The 26,694-nt window shown below is 31.2% G+C and overlaps 1 protein-coding gene across 5 annotated transcripts; it reads right to left on the bottom strand.

The window, feature by feature from the left end:
- Window positions 1–5,536: 5,536 nt before the first annotated feature.
- SDG25 (SET domain protein 25) lies at window positions 5,537–24,902 on the bottom strand. Of its 5 annotated transcripts, XM_088105789.1 has the most exons (21): window positions 24,638–24,902; window positions 22,218–22,352; window positions 21,093–21,675; window positions 20,894–21,010; window positions 17,542–17,847; window positions 17,135–17,437; window positions 16,743–17,051; window positions 16,215–16,667; window positions 15,651–16,062; window positions 15,417–15,560; window positions 14,476–14,900; window positions 14,266–14,388; window positions 12,969–13,049; window positions 12,235–12,288; window positions 11,962–12,113; window positions 10,144–10,189; window positions 10,015–10,072; window positions 9,581–9,699; window positions 8,547–8,677; window positions 7,293–7,347; window positions 5,537–6,249 (listed from the first exon to the last, which is right to left on the bottom strand). In XM_088105789.1, the coding sequence occupies exons 2-16, from the start codon at window positions 22,328–22,330 to the stop codon at window positions 10,168–10,170; spliced, it is 3,597 nt and encodes a 1,198-aa protein (XP_087961915.1). In that variant the 5' UTR covers window positions 22,331–22,352; window positions 24,638–24,902; the 3' UTR covers window positions 5,537–6,249; window positions 7,293–7,347; window positions 8,547–8,677; window positions 9,581–9,699; window positions 10,015–10,072; window positions 10,144–10,167. The 5 variants fall into 5 exon arrangements, with proteins under 5 accessions (XP_087961915.1, XP_087961914.1, XP_087961917.1 ...); XM_088105788.1 differs by lacking the exon at window positions 9,581–9,699; XM_088105791.1 differs by lacking the exon at window positions 9,581–9,699 and having other exon boundaries at window positions 21,093–21,666.
- Between the last annotated feature and the right edge of the window lie 1,792 nt (window positions 24,903–26,694).

Genomic DNA, 26,694 nt, shown 5'->3' with positions numbered 1-26,694 from the left:
CAAAAAAACTCAATAACCAAAAAGTCTTCCATTGAAAAAGTCTACAAGACCAAAATATTTCATAAAAGCCTTCTAGGTTAAGGTCTACCCATGGATCTTCTTTTTACATAAAATATACATTTTGAAATCAAGAAAAAATGCAATTAACTACTAATCTTCACATGTCTAAGTGTTTTTAATTTATCAAAGAACTACATATAAATATTTTAATTAGACTAACAGACTTTGTAAAAGATTTCAATAAATTTGGTTGTTTGCTTATATAAGAAAATTAAACAACAATATAAGAGGTTGAAATCTTTGACTGGTGAAACTTTCTTGATTGACTAAACATATTTTTAAAGTATATAAGATATTTATTTAATTTTGTTATGAAAAAAACTCATCTAGATTTAAATTAAAATTATGAATTTATGAAAACTAAGTTTAGGGAGTTTTTTTTATTATATGTTGTTTATTGTTTTCTTTTTTTAATGTGTGACTTAAATTTATAATTAAATTTTATTTATTTATTTTTCTTTAATAATTAATATATATATATATTAATTATAAAAAAATTTAGTGTGAATTTATTAGAATTAATCCAATATTATCATATTTTAGCTATACTCCATGTTTCTACTATTGTGTGAGACTTTATCACAATGTATTACATATTACTTTATTAAATGTTATAAATTTTGATAAAATTAATAAATACATCATAATTAATACTTCATTAAACTATATATTATATATTTTATTTAATAGAATAATAATAAATATGATATAAAAATATTGATTTAAATATAATAAAATTATAATATAGTAGATTATCTAATGAAATATATAATTTTATATATGTATAAAACTATTTTTTTTTCAAATTGAAATCTTGTAATAGAATCAAATTTATCTAAATTTTAAGCATAGCCCACTTAAAATAAAGAAACTTTCTTTCAACCTCACTTTAGAGACATTCTTAAAAGGGACATCTTTGAAAAGTGAACCAGAGTTGGTCCATGAAAAATGAATCAAATTGATAACTTTATTCTTCAGCCTCTATTCCAACTTTATTTCTAAGCTAATATTATAGTTATATGAATCTTGATTGTTTATTGTGTTATGTTTATATGTTTTAAATATCACTAGTCATCTTGTCCTTTGTCTCATCCATTATATTAATCTTGCATATTCAAGATTTCATGCAGAAGGGAACAAGATTAGGAGAGAGATGTGGTTCAAGCATGAAGATAAAACTAATTGTTTTAGGTTTGTGAAATTGCATATATCCAACACCATAACTAATTCATATAGAAGGAAGAGAGTACCTTCATCATATGTTACTGGGAGTAAAGCATGTCACATTAGAGTGAATCTTTTTACGGGAAGGTTTGACTTAGTCTTCTGAATATTTTCTAACACCAATCAAATTCATTTTGTTCATGTTATTTCTTCACGTATTACCTATATAGTAAATATGTTGTACTTTGTTTTCTTCGTCAAAAACAACCTAAAATAACAAAATTCATTCAGAAAGTTAAACTTGCATATTTATAATTAAAAAAAAAATATATATATATATATATATATATATATATATATATATATATATATATATATATATATATATAGGAATGACAAAAAAATCCGCAGCAGGTACTCATTATCCGCGAATATTTATTATTCGCGGGTAACCGGTAGCGAAATATTTTAATACCCGTTTCTAAACGGGTTGGGTGCAGGTATTAAACTATCCGCCCCATATATACTCGTTAACAACAAAAAATAATAAAAAATATTAATTTTTACTTTTTTTAAGTTAAATTTAATTAAAAATAAAATTAATTTTTATTTTATTAGGTTAAATTTAATTAAAATTAAATTTTAATTTATATTTAATTTACTTTATATTATATTATATATTTTTTTTATAATTTTATTTAAAAAATATATAAAATACATTTTTTTTTATTTTTTGTGGATATTTGTGAGTACTTGCGGGTTTTAAAATACTCTGAGGTATTTTTTAAGTGGATATCCTTGCAGGTAGCAGGCAGATTACTGATCAAATCTTTTTTGTAAGTCGAGTTATGAATAGATAATATCCGTGTTCGATTCGATCCAGTATACATTATGTTTGGAGAGGGGAGTAATATGTGAAATGCAGGCAAGATTCCTTTTGCCCAAAAGTATTCAATAATGAGTAACTAATATAGGGTGTAAGGATAATGGAGAACATTGTATTGGTGCATTCAATTCCATTTATTGACCAAATTGGTGATTTTTTTTCATCTTTTTAGCCTCAGATGACGTGTGCATAATTGAATGTTGGATAGAAAAGGAAAAGAAAATGTCACTGCATGATGGTTTTAATAAATTATTTTACAAAACAATGGATTACTTATAGATCAAGCACAACTATTTGACTAATTGTGTGAAATTTTTGTTCTTAATGTTACCAAATAATAGTCATTTTCTTGTGTTACATATCCTAGTAATAATTATAGTAAATTTGTTGTATGGCATGTTTTTCTTTCTCTTCTGCTTTCTTGTATTCTTCTTCTGTCTCTGGATCCTCTGAACAATTACTACCAAAATGAAGAAGTTGAGGAAATGATGCTACAAGGCATGCATTGGGATACTGATTCTACTATAAAGTTCAACCAGAAAAGTACAAAGAAAAACTGTGTTGTAATCTTATGTTCAGTCAAACTGAGTCAAAAGGTATGAGTTGTCTTGCGTCTCAGTGAATGCTACTTGCTTATGTATACAATTAATGCTGAATTAAGAGTGCCTATTTTCATGTATTGGTCATATTCACAAGGAAGTTCTAGCAGTAAATTCCAGTGGTTTAAATGCCAGACAACATCTACCTATCAATTATTAATAATGTCAAAGAAATATAATAAATAAATAGATAATTCATTGTTACCATTAAGAAAAAAAGTCATACAAGTTGGAGTGTCAATAATTCCTCGCAAGCCACTACTTTTGGCTAATTTTATGGGATAAAATGTTTGCATATATGTGTGTGATGAATGTTATTTTTATCAGCCAAAAGTGATATAAGTTTAATACATTAGCCTGAAACAAATTCTCTCCCTACCAAGAAAAATTCTTACCACTGTTGTGAAAATATAAGTATGAAAAAAAAAAGAAAAATAGAAACTACCGCTGGAATTTCGATGCCTATTACGTTTTGACAACATTTGACAACAGAAAAAATAAATATTTTACTAATAAAACATAATTCAAAGAATTCAACAGTAAATCAATCCATTCAACATGATCATAACAAAGTGAAAAACACCTAAATGTTTTAGAACATCAAAGACAGAACTTATCTAAGAATCTAATAAATAGTTTGAGAAAGGATCGAGAAAATATTAGTAAGACATTTTCATTGACTTTTTCTTTCTCCCCTTTCTGTTTCTCTCATTGCTTTTGTTTTCGGAGGATGCTAATCTTAGTGATAAATCTGTGGAAACATGGGATGATTCTACAAAACCTGTTATTTCTTGGTACTGCATCGTCACTATGAAACTCTTGAATTCTTCTGCCACTTGTTCAGTTTTTATTCAAACCATAGATTGCCTTTTATACAACGATCATATCTTACTTATTCATTACTTAACCTAATTAATATTCATTTTTAACCTATTTTTCCATATTGTTCACCTACAAATATAATCCAAACTTTATAAATTTGTTATGAAATATACATAAAAGATGTCTATAAATGGATCCTTAATAAACTAGGTACATGTTTAACTATTTCATCTTTTTATCTTGAAGTATATTTTCATTATGACTTGTTTCCTTTTCACTTCTATATATCAAGGAACACACTCGTATGGTGTATGACAAGTTCGTATCAAATATTCAATAATAAAGTGTATATATTTTTTCAATATATTAAGAAAAAAATTATAAATATTTAAATATCAAAGTATCAAATATTAATTATACAGAAAATGTTCAAAATTATAAAAAAAATTAATGATCAAATATTATAAATAAATTAAAAAAAATTGAAGACAAAAAATTTATAATTTAAATTAGAGATGAGCATACTCACTCTCATGATTCTGTATCTAATTAAACAAAAACAAAAGTAGAATATTACCTTTTATCCATTCTTATATCCAATTAATTTAGATTCTCATCAAAATCGAAACAAACTTCTAACAATAAAATGTGAAGATGTGTTGTTTAATTGACATTCTTATCTCAACAAAAATTAAGTCATTTATAACTTCTAATACTTCTTTTTTTATCAACTTCTAATGCAACTTAATACATAAGTAACTTTTTCTTTAAATGAAATAAAAGTCCGCCGCGCATATAATTTTAACGTCATACATATATTATATTTATTCTAAATTATATACACAACAAAAAACTATTAAATAGTGATTAATTTTAGTAACAAAAATATATTTAGAAATTTATTTTTTAATTAAAGACTAATTTAGAAACTAATTTTTTTATAGTCAAAATCTTGATAGTTGATGTTAGTGTGATTAATTAAGAGAATAAAATTTTGGTAGCTAATAATTAAATATATTTTATATGAATTTTTCTAAACATGTTATAAAAAATTTATTATAACTTTTTTCTTATTTTCCTCCAACAAATGCTCATTAAATAACTTTTACAAACATATTCTGAACTTAATTAACCAAGGTTTAAAAGAAAAATATAAAATATCGTTGAAAACAAAAACATATATTTTATCTGAGACCACAAATTAGAAATAAAAAAAGACAGAATTGAAATTGATAAAAAGAATTATTTACATAATTACCTTTGTTTAATACGTCTTATTAATCAAACCACCATGTGTTACCTAAAAAGGTTAAGCATTCCGTGGCATTAACATTATGACAAATTTAGACTACTGAAATCATAAGAATGTAATTAATTACATAGTCTTTGTAAAACATATATATTTTATTAATTAAAAATATTAAAGTAAAGGGAAAACTTAAATAGGGTAAAAACTTATTAAAATTTAAAATTTTCAATATATTCTAATTAACAATAAATGATATTATTAAAAGAATATATGTTAGAAGAAAGTTGATCTTGAATGAAAATCCGACAGCTGGTGTTGGTAAACCAATAATATTTTTTCAATTGGGAATCTTTTTTTTCTAAGAGTTATATCGAAAACAGAGACAAGTAAAAAAGTGAGAGAATGACTCTTCACAAAATGTACAAAATGTAATATTCGAGGATAACTTATTCTAATATTCAAAGCATATCTGTTAGTGTCGCTTTTGAAAATAGATTCATTCAAAGAGAATTTGCTTTTCTTTTTCTTTTTCTTTTCTTTATGGACATACGAATCCTTTCAGAAAGCCAATACATTTTCTTCAAATAAGCTTTCTGTCACATTCCCCATTCTTTGACATGATTCTTCTGTTCTCATTTTTCCTAGACATCCAAAAATTATATGAAGAGGGATCATGCATACCAAAAATACATTATTCCACTTGCAACATGACACGTTGTTGAACACAAATTAGAAATTTAAAGTGGAGAAATATAATGAGATACTCAACCATATAAGAGCATATTTCATTCTTCTAAAGGCTGTATAGTTCTTTTCAATTTGAAGCATGAATTTAAAGAATAAAAATACAAGTTAAAAGAACAAAATATTGTTTATCTCTGTGTGCTTATACCACAACTGCTCAGTACCACAAATCTTAGGTTCTAGGGTTGTTATGAAAACAATATCACACAATATTACAAAACTCAACAAAAGTACACATTAAACTATCACAAACAAAACAAACACGATATTATGAATAAATTATTTTGACCATACAAAATTAAGCCATAGATTATGCGCCATGGTAAGTGAAATATTTATACGAAACATGTAGTATTTTCATTAACTTAAAGATATATCTTAATTTTCATCAGAAACTTGAAATTGCAACCCTCCTCCTTTGTCCGGGCTGGGGACCGGCTGTGTTTTATTATGAGACACAGGCGGAGTTAATTGCTCAAAATACATGACCATTTTGTATGAAAATGGCAATTGCCAGTATGAAAGAAGAAAATCAAGCACTTGAAAGATTATGGGAATACCCACTTAGATGATCATAGATGCAAAACAATGAACCGGTTCATCCTTAAACTTCTGTGACAAGGCACACCACTAGATTATTCAGTTGAGTTTGCTTGATGTTTTATAATCCGAAAGGCCAACAAGTGCAGCCAAGCTCTATGATGACCAGTGGCAGATCCAAGACCCTGAACGAGTGGGGACAAAAAATACATTACACACTCCTATATCAGTGTTCAAGTACATAATTTGACTACGGAATCAATATATAAATTTAATACTTGCAAAAAAAATTAAAATATTAAATTATAATTTAACAAAAATTAAATTATAATTAAAATATTAAATTATATATGGGTCCGCCACCGATGTTGAGGTGTTTCCAACTAGACCACAATATTGTGCATACAAGCTTTAGCATTTTGATCATTCTTGAAGTCGAAAGATTAGACTCGAATCTTTTGGAAAGCCAAGGCAAACCACATTTCTCAATTGGATTTGTAACGTTTTGCCTTAAGCCAACCATTATCGTGCTTGGTCCCTTCCGTTTTTTTTTTCTCTTTAAAGTGTATCATTTGTCAATGCTAATAATAAAACACAGACAGTCATTCTGTCTGTGGATGATAGTGTCAATGGATTTGTAAAATAATTGGTTTTTTTTATATTTCCACAAATGTTCACATGGGAGTTTAATTGTATAAAACAATACGACCTAATATTCCTAACCAATGTACATAACACATTCACAACTTTTAAGCAAACTCCTCACGACCGATGTTGATTTATGAATTCATCTCAATTTTCGTGGACATTAAAGAAACTTATAGTGGTTGTTTCATAATTTATCATTTATATTATGCTACAACCTCCACAAGAACTTAATACTTCAACAGAAAATAATTGTTGGAATGGGTGAAGTTATTTACACAGGTAAAATAAGACGTGAAAAATCAGTATAATTTGCACCGAATTCGTTGTTATTCGTAAGCAAGTAATTACGGAGATAAATAAAGCAAGGAACTAATTCAACCAATAGAGGTGAAATCCTTTTTAATCTGTGCATCCATATTGTAATTTTTAACTAGGAATTCACTTCTTAAATACTTTTTGGCTGGTGCACATTATATTTTGTCAAAGAATTTATGGAAATGGGAATCACTGGAAAAGAAATAAGAAAGAACTCACCAGTCACCAAGAACCACTAGAACAAGGAACGGAAAGAGAAACATACCAGTAGGCACAATCCAACTCAGCAAACTAAAACGGTATTCCTATGTGAGCTAATCCTGCAACCACAGGAATTGAAGGAGGGAAGCAAAATAAATAAAAGATAAAAGGCAACCAATTTTATCTACAAATTCTACCAATTTTATCTACAAATTCTACGCACTAGTAAGATACACTGATCAAAATTACCACAAGAGGCTTTTTTTTCGTGACTATTTACACGCTCATACACGATTAAAACTGGCAATAAAGGAGAGAAAGGACTTTAAAAATTCAAGTAGCCAATAACCACAATTTCTTCTATTTTTAGAATCTCAAAACTAGAGTGCTAAAATAAACATTAATTATATAAGTACATAGTAGTATATATTTCAATGAATAACACGAAACGATCACCCTTAACCATAGTATTGTTGACAGATGGGAAAAGCTTCCAAGTATAGCTAATAATTTTAGACTTAATTACATGTTTGCTCCATCGGGTATTGCAATTCTAAAATTGTAGTCTCTGAAATTCCAATTGAGTCAATTAAATCTCTTAAATATTACAAAAGAATGAGTAATTTTAGTCCCAAAGTTTCAATTGCATCAATTTGGTCCAAGGTATCGCACAATTGTGCAATTTTAATCTTTCAAACAATTCATCAATCAAAATAAAATCAACAAATTCCAAATAACAAAAGGAATAAAATCACAATAGTGATATTTCAAGGAACTCAACTGAAACCTGAGAGACAAAAATCACACCTTTACCATACATAAAAATCCCAACTAACATTACGAAAACTTAGGATTAAAATTATACAATTGCAATAATACCTACAAAGACCAAAAGTGCAGTTAACCCTATTTTTTGAGGCATATACTTTCATAGAGACCAAAAGAGCATTCAGTCTCTGCTAAAGAAACATAAGAGTTAACTGTTTAGAAAGGACTGATATATCAATAAAATTTCAATAACATCATTATTGGAATGTAGATATATTACATAGTTGCAACTTATTAAGCCGCAACTTTTAATATAATTCAATCAAATCTTTGTTATATAAACGAGTGTAACTGTCAAATGTGAATAATTAGGGGGCAGGAATGGGGATTTGAGATTAACAGTTTTAATTTTCAATAGCTTGTACTAATGTTTCCAAAGCTTTTTACTCATTAATGAATTAGAAAATTTTTGTAACAAATAATTCCTTCACTACCAAAAAATATATACATGGAAACAATTATTTACAGCTTCAAAGAGAAGAAACTCAACTGCCACAAAAAAGTCCACAAGAATGAACGAGCTACTTAATTCATCACCAAACGAGCAGGTAATCCAAATTGTATATCAATCATCAATATTATTCATTGCAGCCTATATCATCAATGACGCTGATCCATAACCTGAAACACCACAATACTTAAATCAATAACAAGAACTCGTGCACTAGATTGCATGTTTTTGTTTTAAATTATATTTAACACACCAAGAACCTCCAAGTAGAAAAAGATGGAGTGGGGAGAGCTATCGAAACTATAAGCCTACATTTCCTACTTAAGGAATACTCAATTTCAACATATCATTTATCTAAAAGCAAATCAACAAACAGGAAACCAAACATGTGAAAGTCTAGACATGCACCATATTAGGTTTTGAAGAAAGACACGATTGATTCAGTGGATCATATGGATTATAGTTAACACATGACGTCTGAAACTAAAACTAAATCATTCTTTAGCTACCCTAATAAAAAAAATTGGTAACAGTATAAACTCATAATGGTGCAAAAGAATTTATGGCCACGGGACATGCTAGCCCCACCACAATCATAAGATATAAAATTTAGACTTTCCGTATTATGCCAAGGTAAATTGTATTCATTATTAACTGGAATTAGATTAGTTCATACAATTTGGAGTACACAATCAAAGAACAGTACTTGAACATTTTCACAAAGATATATATCAACAACCATAAAGAAATCTCCATGTAGTTAGGAAAATCCTAGAAATGTGATGACTAAAAACACAATGCATGTTGTAAAATAACGGAGCAGAAAGCAGTTATTAAACAGGCACCCAATGAGTATAAGGACAATACATTTATTAACAGGTAAACATAGTAAGTCTTTACACAGATGAAATGGAATCTATACAACTAATAACCTCTATATTCCTTTGACAGTTACCTATCGCAATGCAGAGGTAGCCACATCATGTAATGTAAAAATAAAATAACAATCTAGTATTTTAAAAATAAAAAATAACCCCTATGAACACCAGAGATTATTGAGAGCAGAAACGTACAAAGTATGATCACAAACAACTACTTTTGCAACTCATCCCATTTGAAGTCAAGTGAAATATTAAAATAAGAGTCAAGTCTTCAGAATGCAACATCCAACAATTATGGAAAGAGTATTACCCTGGAAACAAAACAACAATAATGATATACTAAATGTTCCAATCAAAGCCATATAATTTTTCAGATCAGTTGTACCTACCAAACAATCACACTTAAGGTGCACTCTTTTCCAAAATATCAATTCACATGTTTAATAAATTAAAGCCACATTCACAAGTTTAAAGAGTTGAATGCACATAAGTGCATAAACTCCCTTAACCAAAAATTTCCAAAATGAGTGCATGTAAAGGGACAAGAAAGCAGAAGCTCTTGAAATGAAATGATTAACAGGATTGAATACCATGATTAAACTCTAATATGCAATACGAGTACAAACCTATGTTGAAAATCCTGTCCACTCAATAATTTAACATGTGGGCTTTGAAAAGAATGACCTACAAAAACATGACACAATTTAGAGTGAAGCTGTATACAACAAAATTCACCTTCAGCAATAAATGCATACCAGTATCAAAAATCCAATCAATGCCTAATTCAATGATCCACGACACCTGCATAATAAATACATAGATATGTTATTATGAGTATATCTAAACCACACGCAATGACAAGAAAACAGCAGTTTTCCACCTTCATTTTTGTCCTAAATGTTCTGAATGAATACACATCAAACTCAAATATCTGTCAAAAAGACCATTGTGATTCATCATAAAAAACCAATTATTCAAAAAATTTAATTCAGATCAAGGTCTTTCCTATTGGTTTTTGTTAGGTAACTCTTAGGAATTAGTTATGATAGGTTCGATACCTGCTAGATAGATAGTTAATGGAATAGATAGAAATGGTTGGCTACTTAGATGGAGATTGGGGATAATTAGAACATGCGGGCATTGTCAATAAGATACGTTAGAGAAGAAAGAGATCATTTTATCATTTGTGAGGGAATTGTGACCTTTTGGGCATTTGGAGATGCAGACCTTTGAAATTCTGCAGGATAGAATTCGTTTGGTCTTTCTAATAATATACCAGGTTTCTATCAATTAGAATTAGAACCTTCCATCATGTACCTCAGCCTCAGTACAAGTGGAGACATCAACATGGGAATGTTTCCTGAGACTATTCGAAGACTAGTGTACAACCAGCCAGAGCAAGTGTTGGGGTAGCAATGCATGGTGACATTGGCATATTAGTATCCAAGTCCAACATCGGAAATCTGTGATTCTAGTGGGCAGTTTATTAGGGTGTGGGCTCTCCAACTACAACAGCTAGTTCTTCACCTCTTCATTCTCCACAGGTACTTCACCATGGTCATTTCAGATGCTGTCCGCCATCTGTTTTATGGCTGCCACAGCCCACCGTCAAAAATCAAACCTACAACTGCCATTTCATGGCTACCTAAGTGATATCCACCACCACATTCCACCATGACCCCTATTTAACAACATTGCATTCATCCAACCTGAATCTAGAAGTGTCACATTCCCTCATCTCTAAACAAGTAAAATAGATCCAGAATACTTGCTACAATTTCTATAACCCGTACCTAGCTAAATTGCATTCCGCATTCTTCACCTTACTAATATTTCAATGTAACAGAAAACCTTTTGTTTCTCTTACACAAACAAAAGCTAATATTTATTCCTCATATTCATCAACTAGGATTATATCATCAGAAAAGAAAAAAAAAACATGCATTATTTTAGATGTAAAGGACTAAGTCCCACACTGGAAGAATAGGACTCCAGTGAAGGGTTTATAATGCATTGTGCGTAATTAAGTAAAATCTGAAAGCAATAATCAAAAGGGTGATGCAAACGTTTTGTACCAGTAGTAAATCAGGCAATAAAATAGAAAACTCTTGTGTTTCATGATCTGGCTTGTACATGAGTGAGATATTAAGTAATAACTCATTGTAATGGTTGAATATTCATGTGTAAGTAACACAAGACAATCATTCAATAGGTTATACATGCATCACAGTATACACAGCAATTTTTCTTTAATAAATTAAGCTGGCTAAAATATCTAGCAGCGATAGAAAAAATAAAAACAATAATCAAAAGGGTGATGCAAACGTTTTGTACCAGTAGTAAATCAAGCAATAAAATAGAAAACTCTTGTGTTTCATGATCTGGCTGGTACTTGAGTGAGATATTAAGTAATAACTCATTGCCATGGTTGAATATTCATGTGTAAGTAACACAAGACAATCATTCAAGACGGTATACACAGCAATTTTTTTTAATAAATTAAGATAGCTAATATATCTAGCAGCGATAGAAAAAATAAAACATGCTCAGAAATTGAAGTTTCATCATCTTACTTTCTGGAACCACAGTTGCAAGGAATCTTTTTCTCCTCCAAGGGGAACTTGTAATTGTATGTTATTTCTTCACCAGCCTTTATATGTCGTTTTGCATATATGAAAATCTTCTTTTGACCCTCAACAGATATAACCTTTGTATAGCAGTTGGGCTGCCAAAAAAAAGTCCAAATTAGGAGAAACGTTAAATCACGAACAGAAGTGAAGTGTATACACCCAAAAACACTTCTTTAAATGCATGAATAATACAAAAAATAACAGTAGAAAAAGTACCTGGCATGAGTGGTTAATAAATCTAGCAATTCCACCTCTCTTTGTGGCATCAACCTGCATATACTCGAACATGAAAAATAAATGTATCATTTCAATAGTTATCACTGGATTCGAATTTATCAACATATACTTTTATCCATAGAATACTAATGAGAAAACATGCAAAAAATACATGTAATGTAACACTTTATTTAGGTAATATGTTTGTAGATCTAGTGGACTAACCAATCACAAGACAAAATTATGATGTGTCAGGATTGGCTTACCAAGAAAGCCTGTGTTTGATAGTAAGCCAGATATGATATAACAGGGAATTTAACCAAAACTATCTATTTAGATGATCATCCACTAGCCCATTTGTAAGAATATTTGCTTTATCAAATTATTGAACTCAAACCCAACTTACAGAGTCAATACTTACTTAGGTCTGACATTCAACATTTTAGTTATAAACCTATCATCTACCTTTTAATGTATAAACCCACTATCCACAAAATTTAAAAAGACAACACAATCCGTGAGATTTTACTCTGGCTACTCTTTGATCCATAAACTTCATTATTATTCAATCATAGAAAAACATAGTAAAGATATCAATCAATGCCAACATAGGGAGGATAGGGAGAATAAAAAATCAGATCCATCTGAAACAATGACTTCATAGTCACCTTACATAAGCAAGATAAATGAAACATCCAAATAAAAAATTAATAATTAAAGCAATATTTACTGACCACATAACCATCATCAAGTCTAAAAAGGTAACTGCTTCCAATTCCCGTCCTCTCATATTGACGTTCCCGTATATCTGATATCTGTCAAAGAAAAAATCATCAGTTTCCCATACAATATTGACCATTGCATGGTTGTCAATCATGAATTGAAATGAAAATCAGAAGACAAATTAAGATTCATTAGTGGGGTGGTCAAACAAGAATTGAAATGCAAATCAGAAGACATTAAGATTCATTATCAAATTTTCAAAACAATACAGAATGTTTTATGAATAAAAAAAACTCTAAAAGTAGAAATTAATTATTTCCTCATTATCAATGTGTAGGAAGGTCCCACATCAATTGCCTTAAGCTTTTGAGGTCTGTTGGTTGTAGATAACTGAAGGGTAACTTCAACTGATGCTTATTGGTTTAAATATGGAATAACACAATGCACAATAATACTTATGTTTCTCCAAGCTCTTCTCTCTCTAATTTTCAAAACCTAACTCTAAAAAACCCATTTTCTTGCTCATTCACCTCTTCAGTTCCTTTTGTCTGCCCCTGTACATCCTAAGATGCTCAAATATGTGGCGTGTCTCATCTCACAACAACCCCACCACCATCCTCAGTGCCAGTGCCCAGACCCATCTTTGAAAGTTTAACCAACAGCAAGCATTCTGAACACTCCTACCCATTGCATCCCCGGTTCATCATCACACTGTAGCAGTTCACCATCCCTCCATATCATATTGCAAGAATCACAACAGAATTAACATTCAAGCAATTCCTCAATGATTGTCAATTCAATGCGGGATTCTGGTAAAAAAACAACTCCATATAGATTGTTTCATTTGGGTGAAGAGTCGCAACAAATTGCAATTAATGAAATTCCAACTGCCATGACATCAACTAAATCCGTGTTTAGCACACATTTAATGAGGAAAGGTCTCTTGTACAACTACAAATTCTACAGCCATAAAAAGACTCATGCTGCATTTATTCTTTAAAAGGAAACCACAAGATAAGAAACTAGTAAAAAACCTAGCACCCAGAGTACCTGTGCTCACTCAAGTGCAATTAGACAGACAAAAAGTACTCCATCATCCTCAACATTTATTTATAAGAAATTTGGAAATTCTATAAAGAGAAACCAGCTAGTTTAATGGTCTTTATACATATTCGACATACAAAATATATATATATATATATATATATATATATATATATATATATATAAATTCAAATCGACTTTGCAAAATCAACCAACAATATGACCTTAAAATATGAATAGTTGTCACAACAGTTCTTTTATTACCCGAGGACGAATTAGTTCTCCAATATACTCAATCACAAAGTCCTCTGCTTCAATTGGCTCCAAGGCAACAAGTCCCCAGTCATGGATCTTGCTCCTTTGAAAACGTAATCGCTTCTTCCGTGCCTGAGAAATGCAAATAAATAGTTTAAATCTGACATATCAAGATGCTCTAAATAAAAATGGTCAAAAACACTTCTATTGTTCAATCACCTTCAATTGAGGCACTTTCAGAAGATCCGCACCCTCTGCAGCAGCAAGAAGGTTACGTAATTTTACTCTATTTGTTCTTGCAGAAAGACCCTTACCATTTGGCAACTGAGATAAATTATTTTCAGAATATATGCACTTGTTCTGGACACTCGGAAGGCCCCTAACACGTGCTTTATATGCAGGACTGGCACTTCTAGACCATTTATGCCACTCCCAACCATCAATAGAAGTCCTAGCACATCCACTAGATTTAGGACACAAGTTCAATGGTTTGGATTTAGCAGACTTCGTCCTTTCCACAATAACTTGTTTACTGCCATCCAGAAAAGCACCACCATTTGAAATTTTTAAAATCTTTGTTGGATGTGAAGATGCTGTACCATCCATTTGATGTTTCCTTTTTGATTTTGATGTTTTATTATTTGCTGTAAATATAAAAAGGCATCCCATAAAATATATGTATACATGTTAGTGTGTGTTTGAGAAAATGTTAATGGTGGAATGAATGCGTTCAAGATAAAACAAATTTAAAGCCTCCCATGGGCGCAATAAACCAGAAAAACATGACAGAAAATTAATAAAGGTGGTATGGGTAAAGCACAAAGAAGGTCGTTGACAGCACCAATGAGTATAATGAAGGTTTTTTGTCCTGTGAAAAAAGGGGGAGAAGCAGACCAAGAACATTGAAAGAAATTGTTAAAAGAGATCTCATGCTAAATATATCTGAAGATTTGGTCCATAACCAAGCCAAATGCTATCGTCATGTGATCAATGTGGCCAACCTCACCTATTGACATACAAGGCTTTTGTTTTTGTTGTGTGTGTGCAAAGACTGAAAATAGAATAAAGACATTCATTCTACAAAAGTCAGATAAGTTTCAACCAGGAACAAGAAACTGAGAAACATACGAAAATCCAGTGAGAATGTACCATTAACTTACCACTTTGAATCTGTCTCGAGGAATGACCTGTGGCTTTCTCTTTAACAGTGCCATCACTTTTGACAACCTTCTTCTCACGAACGCTATTATCAGTTGGCACTGAAAGCTTCTTTACAGTGGATTTCACAACATTCACAACATTCTCTGAAAGTGGACAGCTCTTATTAAAATTCAAGTTTATAATCATGAAACCAGTATCTACAAATTAACAACGAAATATACTTTGGACTTCACCTGAAAACTTCAACACTTTCTGACCAGCTTTATTCTTTAAAGATAATTGATCACTTTGTGAGCTAGCATTGACAGTGACAGAAGACCTGCCCTTGGAACATGAGTCCTTCTTCCCTTTAATCTTCTTTGTCTTTCCATGTTTAACAGAAGCTATTTCAACCTCAACAGCCTCACTAACATCTCCACAAACAAGTTTCCTCAACTTGCCCACAGGCTTCTTCCCTGGCCTAGAATCATTTTCTGCTACAGTCTGTGAGGAAACTAACTCCTTCCGTGATAGCTTCTTGCGGTAATAAGTATTCTTTCCAATCACCAGACGTACTTCAGAACTCTTTTCTCCTTCCTTCATTCTTCCCAGTCCAGAAGTAGCACCATTCAAATTTTCCTTGCTTGAATTGAACGCTTCTCCTTTCTATAGAATTATAATCAATTAAAGCAAAACAATAAAGTATCAATAATAAGACAAATTAAAACTAAACAAAAGATAGTTAGAGAGATCAAGCTGAAATGCAGAATTTTATGTTCTCGTAATTATCGAAATATTGGGATTGATAAAATTGTTACCTCCTGCCCATCAGACATAAAATATTTCTTTAAGGTACTTGATCTAAATACTTGATCGAGCACAGAATCAAGAAACAACGACTTCCACTCTTCCAGAACTTCATCGTGCAATTTTTGTCGGCACAATGCAGTTGCAACATATTCTGTGATCTTAGGATGACATTCAACTGACCTCGAAGGTCGAAATTTCAAATCGCGGTGTAGGACAACTGTTTGACTCTTCTCTTCAATTCCAGGTGGTAGGTTATCACTCTCCTCTTCAACCACATCATCTCCATATCCACACAACTCCTTAAATGCTTTTGAAAATATATCAGACATAAGGTTTCCAGATGCAGACTTGCCAAATGAATTTCCTTCCTCAAAAGAATCCAAAGACTTCTCATTTAGAATTTCCTTCACAGACGTTTTGTCAGCAAGTATATCTGAAAAGCAAGTGTCACTAACAGCAACCTGCAAGAATTAAAGGATTTTTCAATATAAAATGCCCGTACAGAAAAAGGATAATAAAGCTTACAATCAATTTACCTCATTTATTTTGTTTTCTTCTGGGAAAGGAACTATTTTGTTCACTTCCTTCTCAACAAAATGTCGTATGTAATCAGCAAAAGATACCTTCGAAGAGAAGTGAAGCTCATTCTCCACACTTTCAACAATGAATGACAAATCTTTAGAGTCATTGTAAGGAGAAGAAACATTTTGACCTTTCAGTAAGTTTCCGCCTTTGAACCCACTAGGAGATAAAAATGAATGAGGATGATTTCCTTTTGTTACTAATACTCCAAACTGATTATAGCCATTAGCATTGCTTTCAGGGAAATCTGGCTTGTGAACCAACTGCAGGATGATTGTATGATCATTATAGGTACAACTTAAGCAAAAAAAATAATCAAGCAAGCTATGCAGAAGTCAGTACTTACAGCTTCTGATTCAATCTTCTCGGCATTAGTAGATGGTTGAGGCTCAGGATGAGACCAAATCTTCCTCTTCCTCCAAGAATATAAATAATCTGCTATTGTATCAAAAAACACTGCATTCCACATGACTTGCATGCAATAAGCAAGAAGTACCTTGCGAACAACAGCATATGACCACCAAAAATTCTCAACGCTTCCAACTGATTTAAAACTGGCTGAGGGAAGTCTCGAGCTTTCATGATAAGCCTCATCATCATCAATATAAGTAGTAGCAGGATCACTGGGAATAACAGAACCTTTACTGACCTACACATAAAACATAAACTGTTAAAGCAAAGATTCAACATCTTAGTAAGATGCACACAATTTCAAGCTTTCAACAATAGTACTTGCAAAGGAATTAAACTTACCATCTTGTTTTCAGGAGTATGGGCAACTGATTCAAGCTTTTGCCTCTTACATTTCTTATCTGTAACATACTCAGCAATAATATCTCCAATAATTCCATCTAGCACAACTCTGCGACCAGCTTTCATGATACTCATGTGCAATTGGGAAGAAATGTTCTCAGATATCTCACTAATCAACTCTACCATATCGTCAACCTCATTAATTTTAGAACCTGATCTACAAATGGTTCCAGTGGTATCTCCTTTTAATGCATTGACAACAGACAATAGCACAAAGGTGTCACACTTCTTATCAGAATGAAAGATCTGTCAATTAACAAAAGCCGGTCACAAGGGTGATTGACATAGTAACATTACTCTTTCTAGAGTAAACAATTGTAACTTGATAGAAATATGAATTAAAGAGAAACAGAAAGAGTATTATTGATTGGAAACTAGATGTACTACGTAACAAAAGGTCCCCACAGTTAGCCAAGTGCTATTGCTCCTCAGATATTAGATGATTTCGGCCCAACCTCTAAGATTCTAATAAAAAATTATTCTGAATTATTTCCCCATACTATGCCCACGCCCAATATGTATGCTTCCCCCTCTAACAAACTGACAACATTAGCAATTGTAATAAAATCTTTGTTTGGCCATTTTGTTGGGCTTAGGCCCAAACCAGCATCCTAAAATAAACACAGGCAATAAACTGATGCTATTCAAACATCATGAAATACCAAACCATTTGGATACCTCTAAAACCCTTGCATCAGGAAGAAAACTAATTCGAGTTGAGTTCAAAGCAGAAACTACATACACTGGATATTTACATTAAAGTTTCACAAAAAAACTTACAAAAACAAACCTGAAGCCACAAGCTATATTTTAGGAAAAGCCAACCGATAACAGAATTACACATAGGACTGAAAATGCAGAAAGAAAAACAATAATAACTAATGGTTGAAACAAAAAATGAAATTTAAAATGTATTAGCCAGGTTGACTTCAATCAAGTTTCAAGAGTGAAGAACCAAAAGGCAATGGAACTCTGATTGTCAATGGGTCTCAAGATGCCTTTTAAAGTTGGGATGAGTGGTTTCTCTTCCCTACCAGTGAAACAAGAGTGTGCCATATTTAGTTAACATGCAACTTGATATTTCTTTAAAATAATTCTTTATCAGTCCTCTCTAACATCATCACAAAAAATCCATTGGTAGAAACAAAAAGGACCTCTAACCATCTACCATTGGCTGAAGATTGAATTAGAAGGCTTGGTTAGACAAGAGATTTTATCAGGCAAGAGCAGGGACGATGACAATGACCTATACAAGGAGGGAGCGGTGTCATTGATGTTGGAGGCCAGTAACATGAGTGAGGGAAGCCCCAAAAACTAACTCTGTTTTTCAATAGGCTAAATAAATGGTAGTCTAAGAGAGGACCACGAGGGGAGAAGATATTCCCTTGTCCATGTTGAAGAGAATCTTAGCCATTGCACATATTTATTTTGGGGAGCAGGTGGGCCCTAGACCACATCAGAGCTTACGGGAGGGCAAGGAATCAAATTCACAGATCTTGGATAAAAGTATGTTCCATCAGTAGTCCAATGAGAACTTTGCCGAAAATGCCCCAAGCAGATTAGCCAGGCCGACCATTGCCCACATCATATGCTAAAATAAATACCGTCTGCTACCATACAGAATCTACCAACCAATAAAAAGGCAATGAACCAAAATACAATAAGGTTTTAGCACAGTTACAACTACTATTGCTGCAACTGGACACAATTCCATAATGACCATGAATCACAACCACTACCCCGATCATTCTTATCAACTTTTCTTCTCCTCCTTTTGATCGACTCTTGTCTCAACTTAAAATAGCATAAAACAAATTTTCAGAGAATCTCAATATCATAATAACAAAAAAACACTCCAATTCTATAAAATTCTAATCATATAAACATATAAGATATCCCCCAAACTTGTGTCTTCGATTTGGGATTTAGGAACCCCATAACCTTATTATACACACAATAGTGACACTTAAGTTCAAGGAAAATAGAGATGATACTTTATAGCATTAAAAATAAATTAGTGATCACAATAGTAAAACAATCGAGGGACCATATTTTAAGATGGCACATTATCTGTGAAAAAAGAAAAGTGCACGACCTTTGAAATAGAAAACACGAAAGGTACATAACACCAAAGGATGGAACTTAACTGGGCTTCATTGTTATTCCAAGGGACTGATCAAGACATAGGAACATTATCAAGAAAAACCATAGATAGAGAAACAGCAAAAGGATAGAAAAGAAAGTTGCTTCATCTCATTTGGCACAATGTTAATTTATTAAATAAAATTCAAACCCCAAAAAAAAACCTCATCACATGTTCTGATTAACAGGTATTCACTTAAAACCTCAACTAACCCAACATTGCAAAACTTAGGCTTCTCCGATCCACCTATGAAATTTTGGCCATCACAAAATTCCAATAACCTCTTAGACTGTTAGCTAGAAGTAGACCCACTAGTCCAGTCCATGTCTTGAACCCCAGGGAAACAAGTATGATATCATAGGCTTATAAAATATAATGACAATAAACTCCAGTTTTAAAAGTACTTTAAGAAAAAAAAAGTTTGGTCCCTGAAAATTAACTTCAAAACTAAGTACTTTAAAAATATGGGCTTCACTCAAGTCTTTAAAATTTAAAGATTTTCAATTAAATCTTTTTGAAATGAATCATAGTAGAATCTTGAGGAAAAGTACTGAGATGGGAACAAACATGCTGCTGCAGAATCAAAATATTTGTTGACTACAACAATTCTGCAATTACCAAATCAGTATACTTCTACATGAGTCAGCAATTTCCGTTAAGAAGTTTCAGAATGCTGTAATAAATTAGGAAAGTTTAGATTTGGCTGTTAAATTCAGATTACGATAGGACATCAGAATCTCTAGAATTAAGGGGAAAATAAACACATCGCATAATTTTAGGATTGGGATTTTATTATTCTCTTTCTAATGCTGTAAATGATGGACTGTACCATTGATATGAGAATAAAAGTATTGTGTTTCTCCTTCCCAGATGATTTTAGAGGACCAACTCAATTGAAAAGTACACACAATGTTCCAGAACCAAAATGGCAAATCAGGCAAAAGATTAAGTGCATGTTTGTATTTCCATTCTAAACAATGTTGAAGATTAATTTCTTCCGGTCACATTTGAGTGACTTGAACTGTGTGAATGGAAAATTTAACACACCCTAAAAGATGATGATAAATAATGGGATAATCGTTCAATCATTTACTGCAACAGATCTGCAGCCTATAATATTATTTCATCGGAAAAAAACATGCATCTTACCACTGCTGAATCTTTAAGATATCCGTGACTGTGCCAAGAAATCAATTCACTGATAGAATGGGGCCCATGTTTCATACCCTTCTCATCCTCATAAAGCCAACAGCATTCTTCACGTAACTGAAATAAGCCATAAGACATGCCCTCAATGTATTGCAAACTTACTTTCACAGGACAAAACAAAGAGTAGATATTGCACTACCATCTGACAAGATATTAAACTGTTGACTGGCTCTGGGTGTGGATTTAAGTGATTGGATTCCTTACTGCAGTAATTAACATGTGAATGTGACACAGATTCCGAATCTGGGTTACTAGCCAGAGGAACAGCCTCAAAAGATCTACCTTGTTCATATACTGCCGTTGTAGGCATCCTAGTGCCTGAGATACCCATAATCAGATATGCAAACCCAGTGGAAACATGATCAGGGAACTGCTTGAAGTAATTCAATGGTACAGGGTTCATTATTGTGCCATTAATCACTGGATACACAGGAAGCTCAGATGGCAAGAAACCAGTAGTTAGGCCTTCGTATAACTGCTCCTTAATATAGGGACCACACATTTGCCCACTTTCATTCACATACATCCATCCACTCACTACAGCAGGCTGTTGCACATAGCCACATAAACTCTGGTCCATGTGTGATATATTCCCTGTGGTAGAGCACACAGGAACATAGCCATTGTTAACATTTGATGGACAGCTCATCTCCATTCCAGAATCTGGGTCAACTTTATCGTCAGTGTTACTGGAAGAGGGAACATCACCAGTACTAATGCACCTAGGGAAGCACTCAAACAAATAAGAAAATTTAATAACAAAAAAGGAGTGGAGGTAAGATTTTTTCACAGATTAATGTCTTAAGTGTAAAATGTGGCCTTAAATTAGTAGTCTTAATTCCATCAATTGTCAGCAGCTTTCTCTGTCTTTAATGATTTTTGAAAGAAAATAATTTATACGAAGGGATACAACCAATAAATAATATGAAATATCCTACTCAGGAATACAAAAAACAAATAAAAGTAAAATCCAAAATCCAAATACAAGTCCCTATGAAATGATATGGTAGCATGTCAGAAATATCAACTTACTAGCAGAAAAAACATGACAAATAGATAATATCATAACATAATAATGAATGGACTCTGAAATGAAATGATTTGTTAGAAAAATCACAATCAAACATACAACCAAATTGAACCTCAATGAATTGAGTGATAAAGCATGTCTAACAAGCTATGAATGGAAATTTTTTTATTAATTCCACCACGTAAAAGACCTATACCATGCAAGAATATCATGTAATGACCAAAAAATTAAGACCTTTCTGCATCTGCATGTAAATCTATATCTTGATGTCCAAGATCTAATGCCCTTGGCCTTTTTCTAGAATAAAAGGGGCCCCCTTCATGGAGAAAAGCAGTTGAGAATACCATGAACCTTTGGAAATAGAAAAATCTGTGCCAACAAAAAGGGATTCAACAAATTAAATATATGCAAAGTAATGTGACAGTTAAAAATTGGTATATAAAATAGAATGAATAGAAGTAATGAAAGGTAACCATTCTATGATACAATTATCAACTTGACATGTAATAAAACTAAACTAATCAATGAGTATATAAGCCAAATTTCCTCCATTTTTTTCCAACATATAATTATGGCCTAAATACTTCACTATATAATTAAAAGTTAGTTCTTGAAAAGGACTAAATGACCAAACTCAGAAAATCTCAAATATGAAATAATCTTGTCTTATAGTACTACCACTTTTCAATAAAAATGTAGTGAAAATTGTGAGGATTATCATACAATCTTATATTGTGAAAATTAATGCTTCTGTTTATGATCATTCTTGCACAGGCTTTTTTTTACTTTGCATTGTTTGAGCTGAGACCATAATCAATTGTACATTTTCTTCTTCTCTTATCACTATGCCTCTGCTCTTGCATCCACTTCACGATTGTGCTTTGTTTTGCCTCTTTTTTTCTACTGATATATTCTAATACCTTGCACTCTTGTCTCTATTCTGCTATTGTTCCACATTTCTGGAATCTGAAAGTCTTGTATTGTTGCTGGATTGTGCAGTTCTGCCCTTGCTTACAGAATTTGCTCTAAGCATTTAGGCTAGCTGGTTATGAGTTCATTGTGATTTTAACTAATTTTAACTAATTTAGACTTACAAAACTATGAATATGCATTTTTGGGTAAAGTTTAATTTACTGTTGAAATTTATATGTTCTCCTTGACCTTGTGAGTTTTTCACATCTTAATCTTCAGGTGTAATTTTTCATCTTTGGTGACAAACTTAGGCCCTTCAATTTCTGACTCCCCATTCCTTCCACATCTCATGTAATATCTTGAACTTTTACAACATAATTGACCAAGTAAGTCTAGAAACTTCTACTTCCCTTCCCCATCGCAAGTCTGGATGGAAAAGGAAGATTGAATAAGTCAGGTGCCCACTGTTTAGATTACCTTGACTGCACAATTGAGACAATGGATCTACAATACAACTTTCACTCCTCTCACTGACTCTGGTTGAATTGCTGAATAAGTTATGTACTTTATAAGCAAAACATCATACACATGCATCATTAACAGTTACATTTCTTAGCTGCTGAATAATTATCATGAAATAAGATTGCAATTGACTTTCTCCATAAACTGATTATGGAGCAGCACTCATAACCCCATAATAATAATGAGCATAAGCCTACTAAAAGTAATTATATGATGTGTTACTTTAATTTTAGAACAAACAAATTCGCAAATAATAATCATAAAAGTGATTTGACAAATGTCAGGACATCATAGAGTGTTGCAGATCTCACATCAACTATGAATAATATCATATTATAATATATAAGTGGGATGTAATCCTAAACTTACAAATAAGATTTACAGTAAGTATAAACTCAATTAAAACAGTATCAAAGTCATTTAGAACCTATCCTAGGGTCATTCCTAGGTGTGAGGTGCATTAGAGAACCAACATCAACTAGGAATAGTAAGGATTATAGTATATAAGTGAGGTTTAATTCTCATCTTACAATGCAACCATCTTTCTACCAACCTAAATAGAACTATAGAAAATTTTTTACCATACTAGAATTTGGAGCTGAAACATCAATTGAAGACAAACATAATTCGGCCTCATATGATGGAACAGTGACACTTTGTCCTAGAATTAGGGCTTCAGTTCAAATATAAGGAAAATTTGGGTAATTTAATCAGATTGCAGCAGTCCAAGTAGGATAGGCAAATTAAAATTTGCTTAAACATGACAAAAGAAAACAAACAGAGGTTTAAGATTATATCACTCATAAATTATATAAATCCATCTGTGGCATTAATTTTTTTCTTCCTTCACCTCTGTGTGTCTCTTTGCAATTCATACACAGTATCAGTTAAGTGCCACTTCAAACACCAACAAACACAGAAAAAATACAAGCACAATAATGAAGGGAACAAGAATCCCCCTATAATGTATGGCAAAACAAACCTTTTGTCTAACATTCCAAACTCTCTTATCTGATGTAAACTAATTTATGACAAAACAAGACAATTCACTCATTTGTTAAGGACGAACCTTCATTGGTCTCAAACAAAATTAACTAATCATAATCAATATATAACTAAATAACAAAAATAATTGACAATCTGCGCGTTTTATTTATAGACAATGGAGGATGGAGAAAGTGTGAGTGGAAAAGCAGATTTCAAGATTCAAGAGAGAGAACCTTCTGATCGCGCAATTGAGTTGGTTTTGTTCGATTTGATTTGATCCGGTGGTTTTAGGGCATAGATGAATCTGATTGGTTTTGGGAGACACAACTGAATTTCAATTTGCAGTTGAAAGGGAATTGGAGATTAGGAGAGGTGAGGGCAACACAGAGGTTAGGGATCAACTCTCAACATTTTGCTTTGTTCCTATGATTTGCCCTCATCTCACTCCTCTTATTTCCTTCTTTTTTTTTTCTTTCTTATTTTTAATTTTTTGTATTGACTTCCTTTGTTCTGACTAAAAAATATTTCCGGATAATCCATTTTACAATAAAATTATATAAGAAAATTAAATATCCAAAATACTGAAAACACCTAATTGCAAGCGTACACTTTTTTTATAATGAAAAATAAAATAATTATTATTATAATAAATATAATTATTAAATAAATATATTTTATAAAGTAATTATTAAAATAAATATAAATTTTTAAATTTTAGTGCAGATGATTTTTTATAATAAATAATTATTTAATATATTTGTAGAGTCTTTTCCTAAGTTATCTTTTAATATATTTTGTTTTTATTTAAAACCCTTTTAGAGGTCAAAAAAAAGGTAATAGGTATAGAAAAGCACTAATATCATAATTTATTGAGCACAATTATTGTCATTCAATAGCATTTTTAAATTTTGGTATAAATTTGTCATAATATTGTGGATTTGGTACTCATCCTACTTATTATAAAGGATTTTGTGAGTCAGAAGATACTCTAGCAATTAAGTGTCATCTTAATGTAAATGAAGATATTTTAATTGTGCACATAAAAACAAGTTAAAAATAAGTTTAGGTTTAAGTTTTACCTAATGGACATCTTCGTCATTTTTATTATTAATAATTATTTTTACCAAAAGTAAATAAAAAATTATGAAGAATAAAAGATGTTATAAATTAGTATAATAATACAATTTATTATTTATAATGGAGGGACTCGATTAACTTTTTGCGAATAATTTAAACATGTGTAGTAAGTGAAAAATTCATAGAAAAAAACAAATAGACATTATAGCTAAATTGAATTATCATATAACACTTTTTATTATTTCTTTCAAATTAACATTGTCCAGTCATGTCAGAATCTTTATATGGGCAACCACTTCAATCTTATCATATCATTTTATGATATTATTTTTCATGAAAGAATATTTATTGGAAATTGTGTTGATTCTCCTAAGTAAAAAACATGTGGGTACATCATCAATTTTCAAATTAATAGATATGTAAATAATTATAACATTATAAATTATCAGTATTATATTTTTTTTACTTGTATTTTGTGTTTTTGAAATTTTGAACAAGATGAATTTATGTTTTTTTAATTGAAAACGGATGTTTGAGACTGTCACTCTTAAAAAATATTTATATCAAATATTGGACATTGTAAAAATGAGTTCAAAGAACCAGAGAAATAATGTAATACTAATGTGGAAACTAAACATAATTATTTTATTGGTTAGCTTACCTAATAGGTATTTAATTGTAACTTAATATATTAATTTTTTTAAGAAAGTGTATGCCTCTAGGTATTAGACAATAACTTGTTAATTACAAGTATACAAAACTTCTAACTAACATAGTAAAACATAGGAAATGATCATTGGTTCATCAAATTAGTAAGTCATTGAACACTTACATTAATAGACAAATTTAAAGTTATTAAACACCGGTTTACATTTACATAACTATTAAACAATTTTTCAACTAACAAACAATCACTATAGAACATTTTTAAAAAATAAATATTTATACATGTGTTGAATTTCAATATTTTGACATGGACATTAGATTCATATGATATGATGATATAATTTAAATTATTAAAATAGTTGGTACAACCATTACAATTATTATGTTAGTCAAAATGATTAAGACCAAATTTAATTATTATTATTATTACCATATAAGAATGAAAAAAGCAATATAATGATTGAATGAGATGGTGAGGAATAAGTGGAAAGTTGTTTGGGACAAAGCAAAATGTTAAGAAAACATGATAATCCATATATTGTGTTAA

Source organism: Vigna umbellata, chromosome 2 (genome assembly GCF_029865625.1).
Source record: "Vigna umbellata cultivar VRB3 chromosome 2, Vumbellata_1.0, whole genome shotgun sequence".
In the NCBI taxonomy this organism is placed as follows: Eukaryota; Viridiplantae; Streptophyta; class Magnoliopsida; order Fabales; family Fabaceae; genus Vigna; species Vigna umbellata.
Note: the sequence above shows the minus strand (reverse complement) of the source record. Positions and strands in the feature narration are given on the sequence as shown.

What these genes read in the sequence shown, in the direction of transcription:
- SDG25 (XM_088105790.1), bottom strand. Translation starts at nt 22,330, where the DNA reads ATGGTATTCTCAACTGCTTTTCTCCATGAAGGGGGCCCCTTTTATTCT. An exon ending in TTATGTCTGATGGGCAGGAG is followed by an intron (nt 16,063 to 16,214) that starts GTAACAATTTTA and finishes ATAATTCTATAG; the next exon opens with AAAGGAGAAGCGTTCAATTC. An exon ending in TTATTAACCACTCATGCCAG is followed by an intron (nt 12,114 to 12,234) that starts GTACTTTTTCTA and finishes TTTTTTTGGCAG; the next exon opens with CCCAACTGCTATACAAAGGT.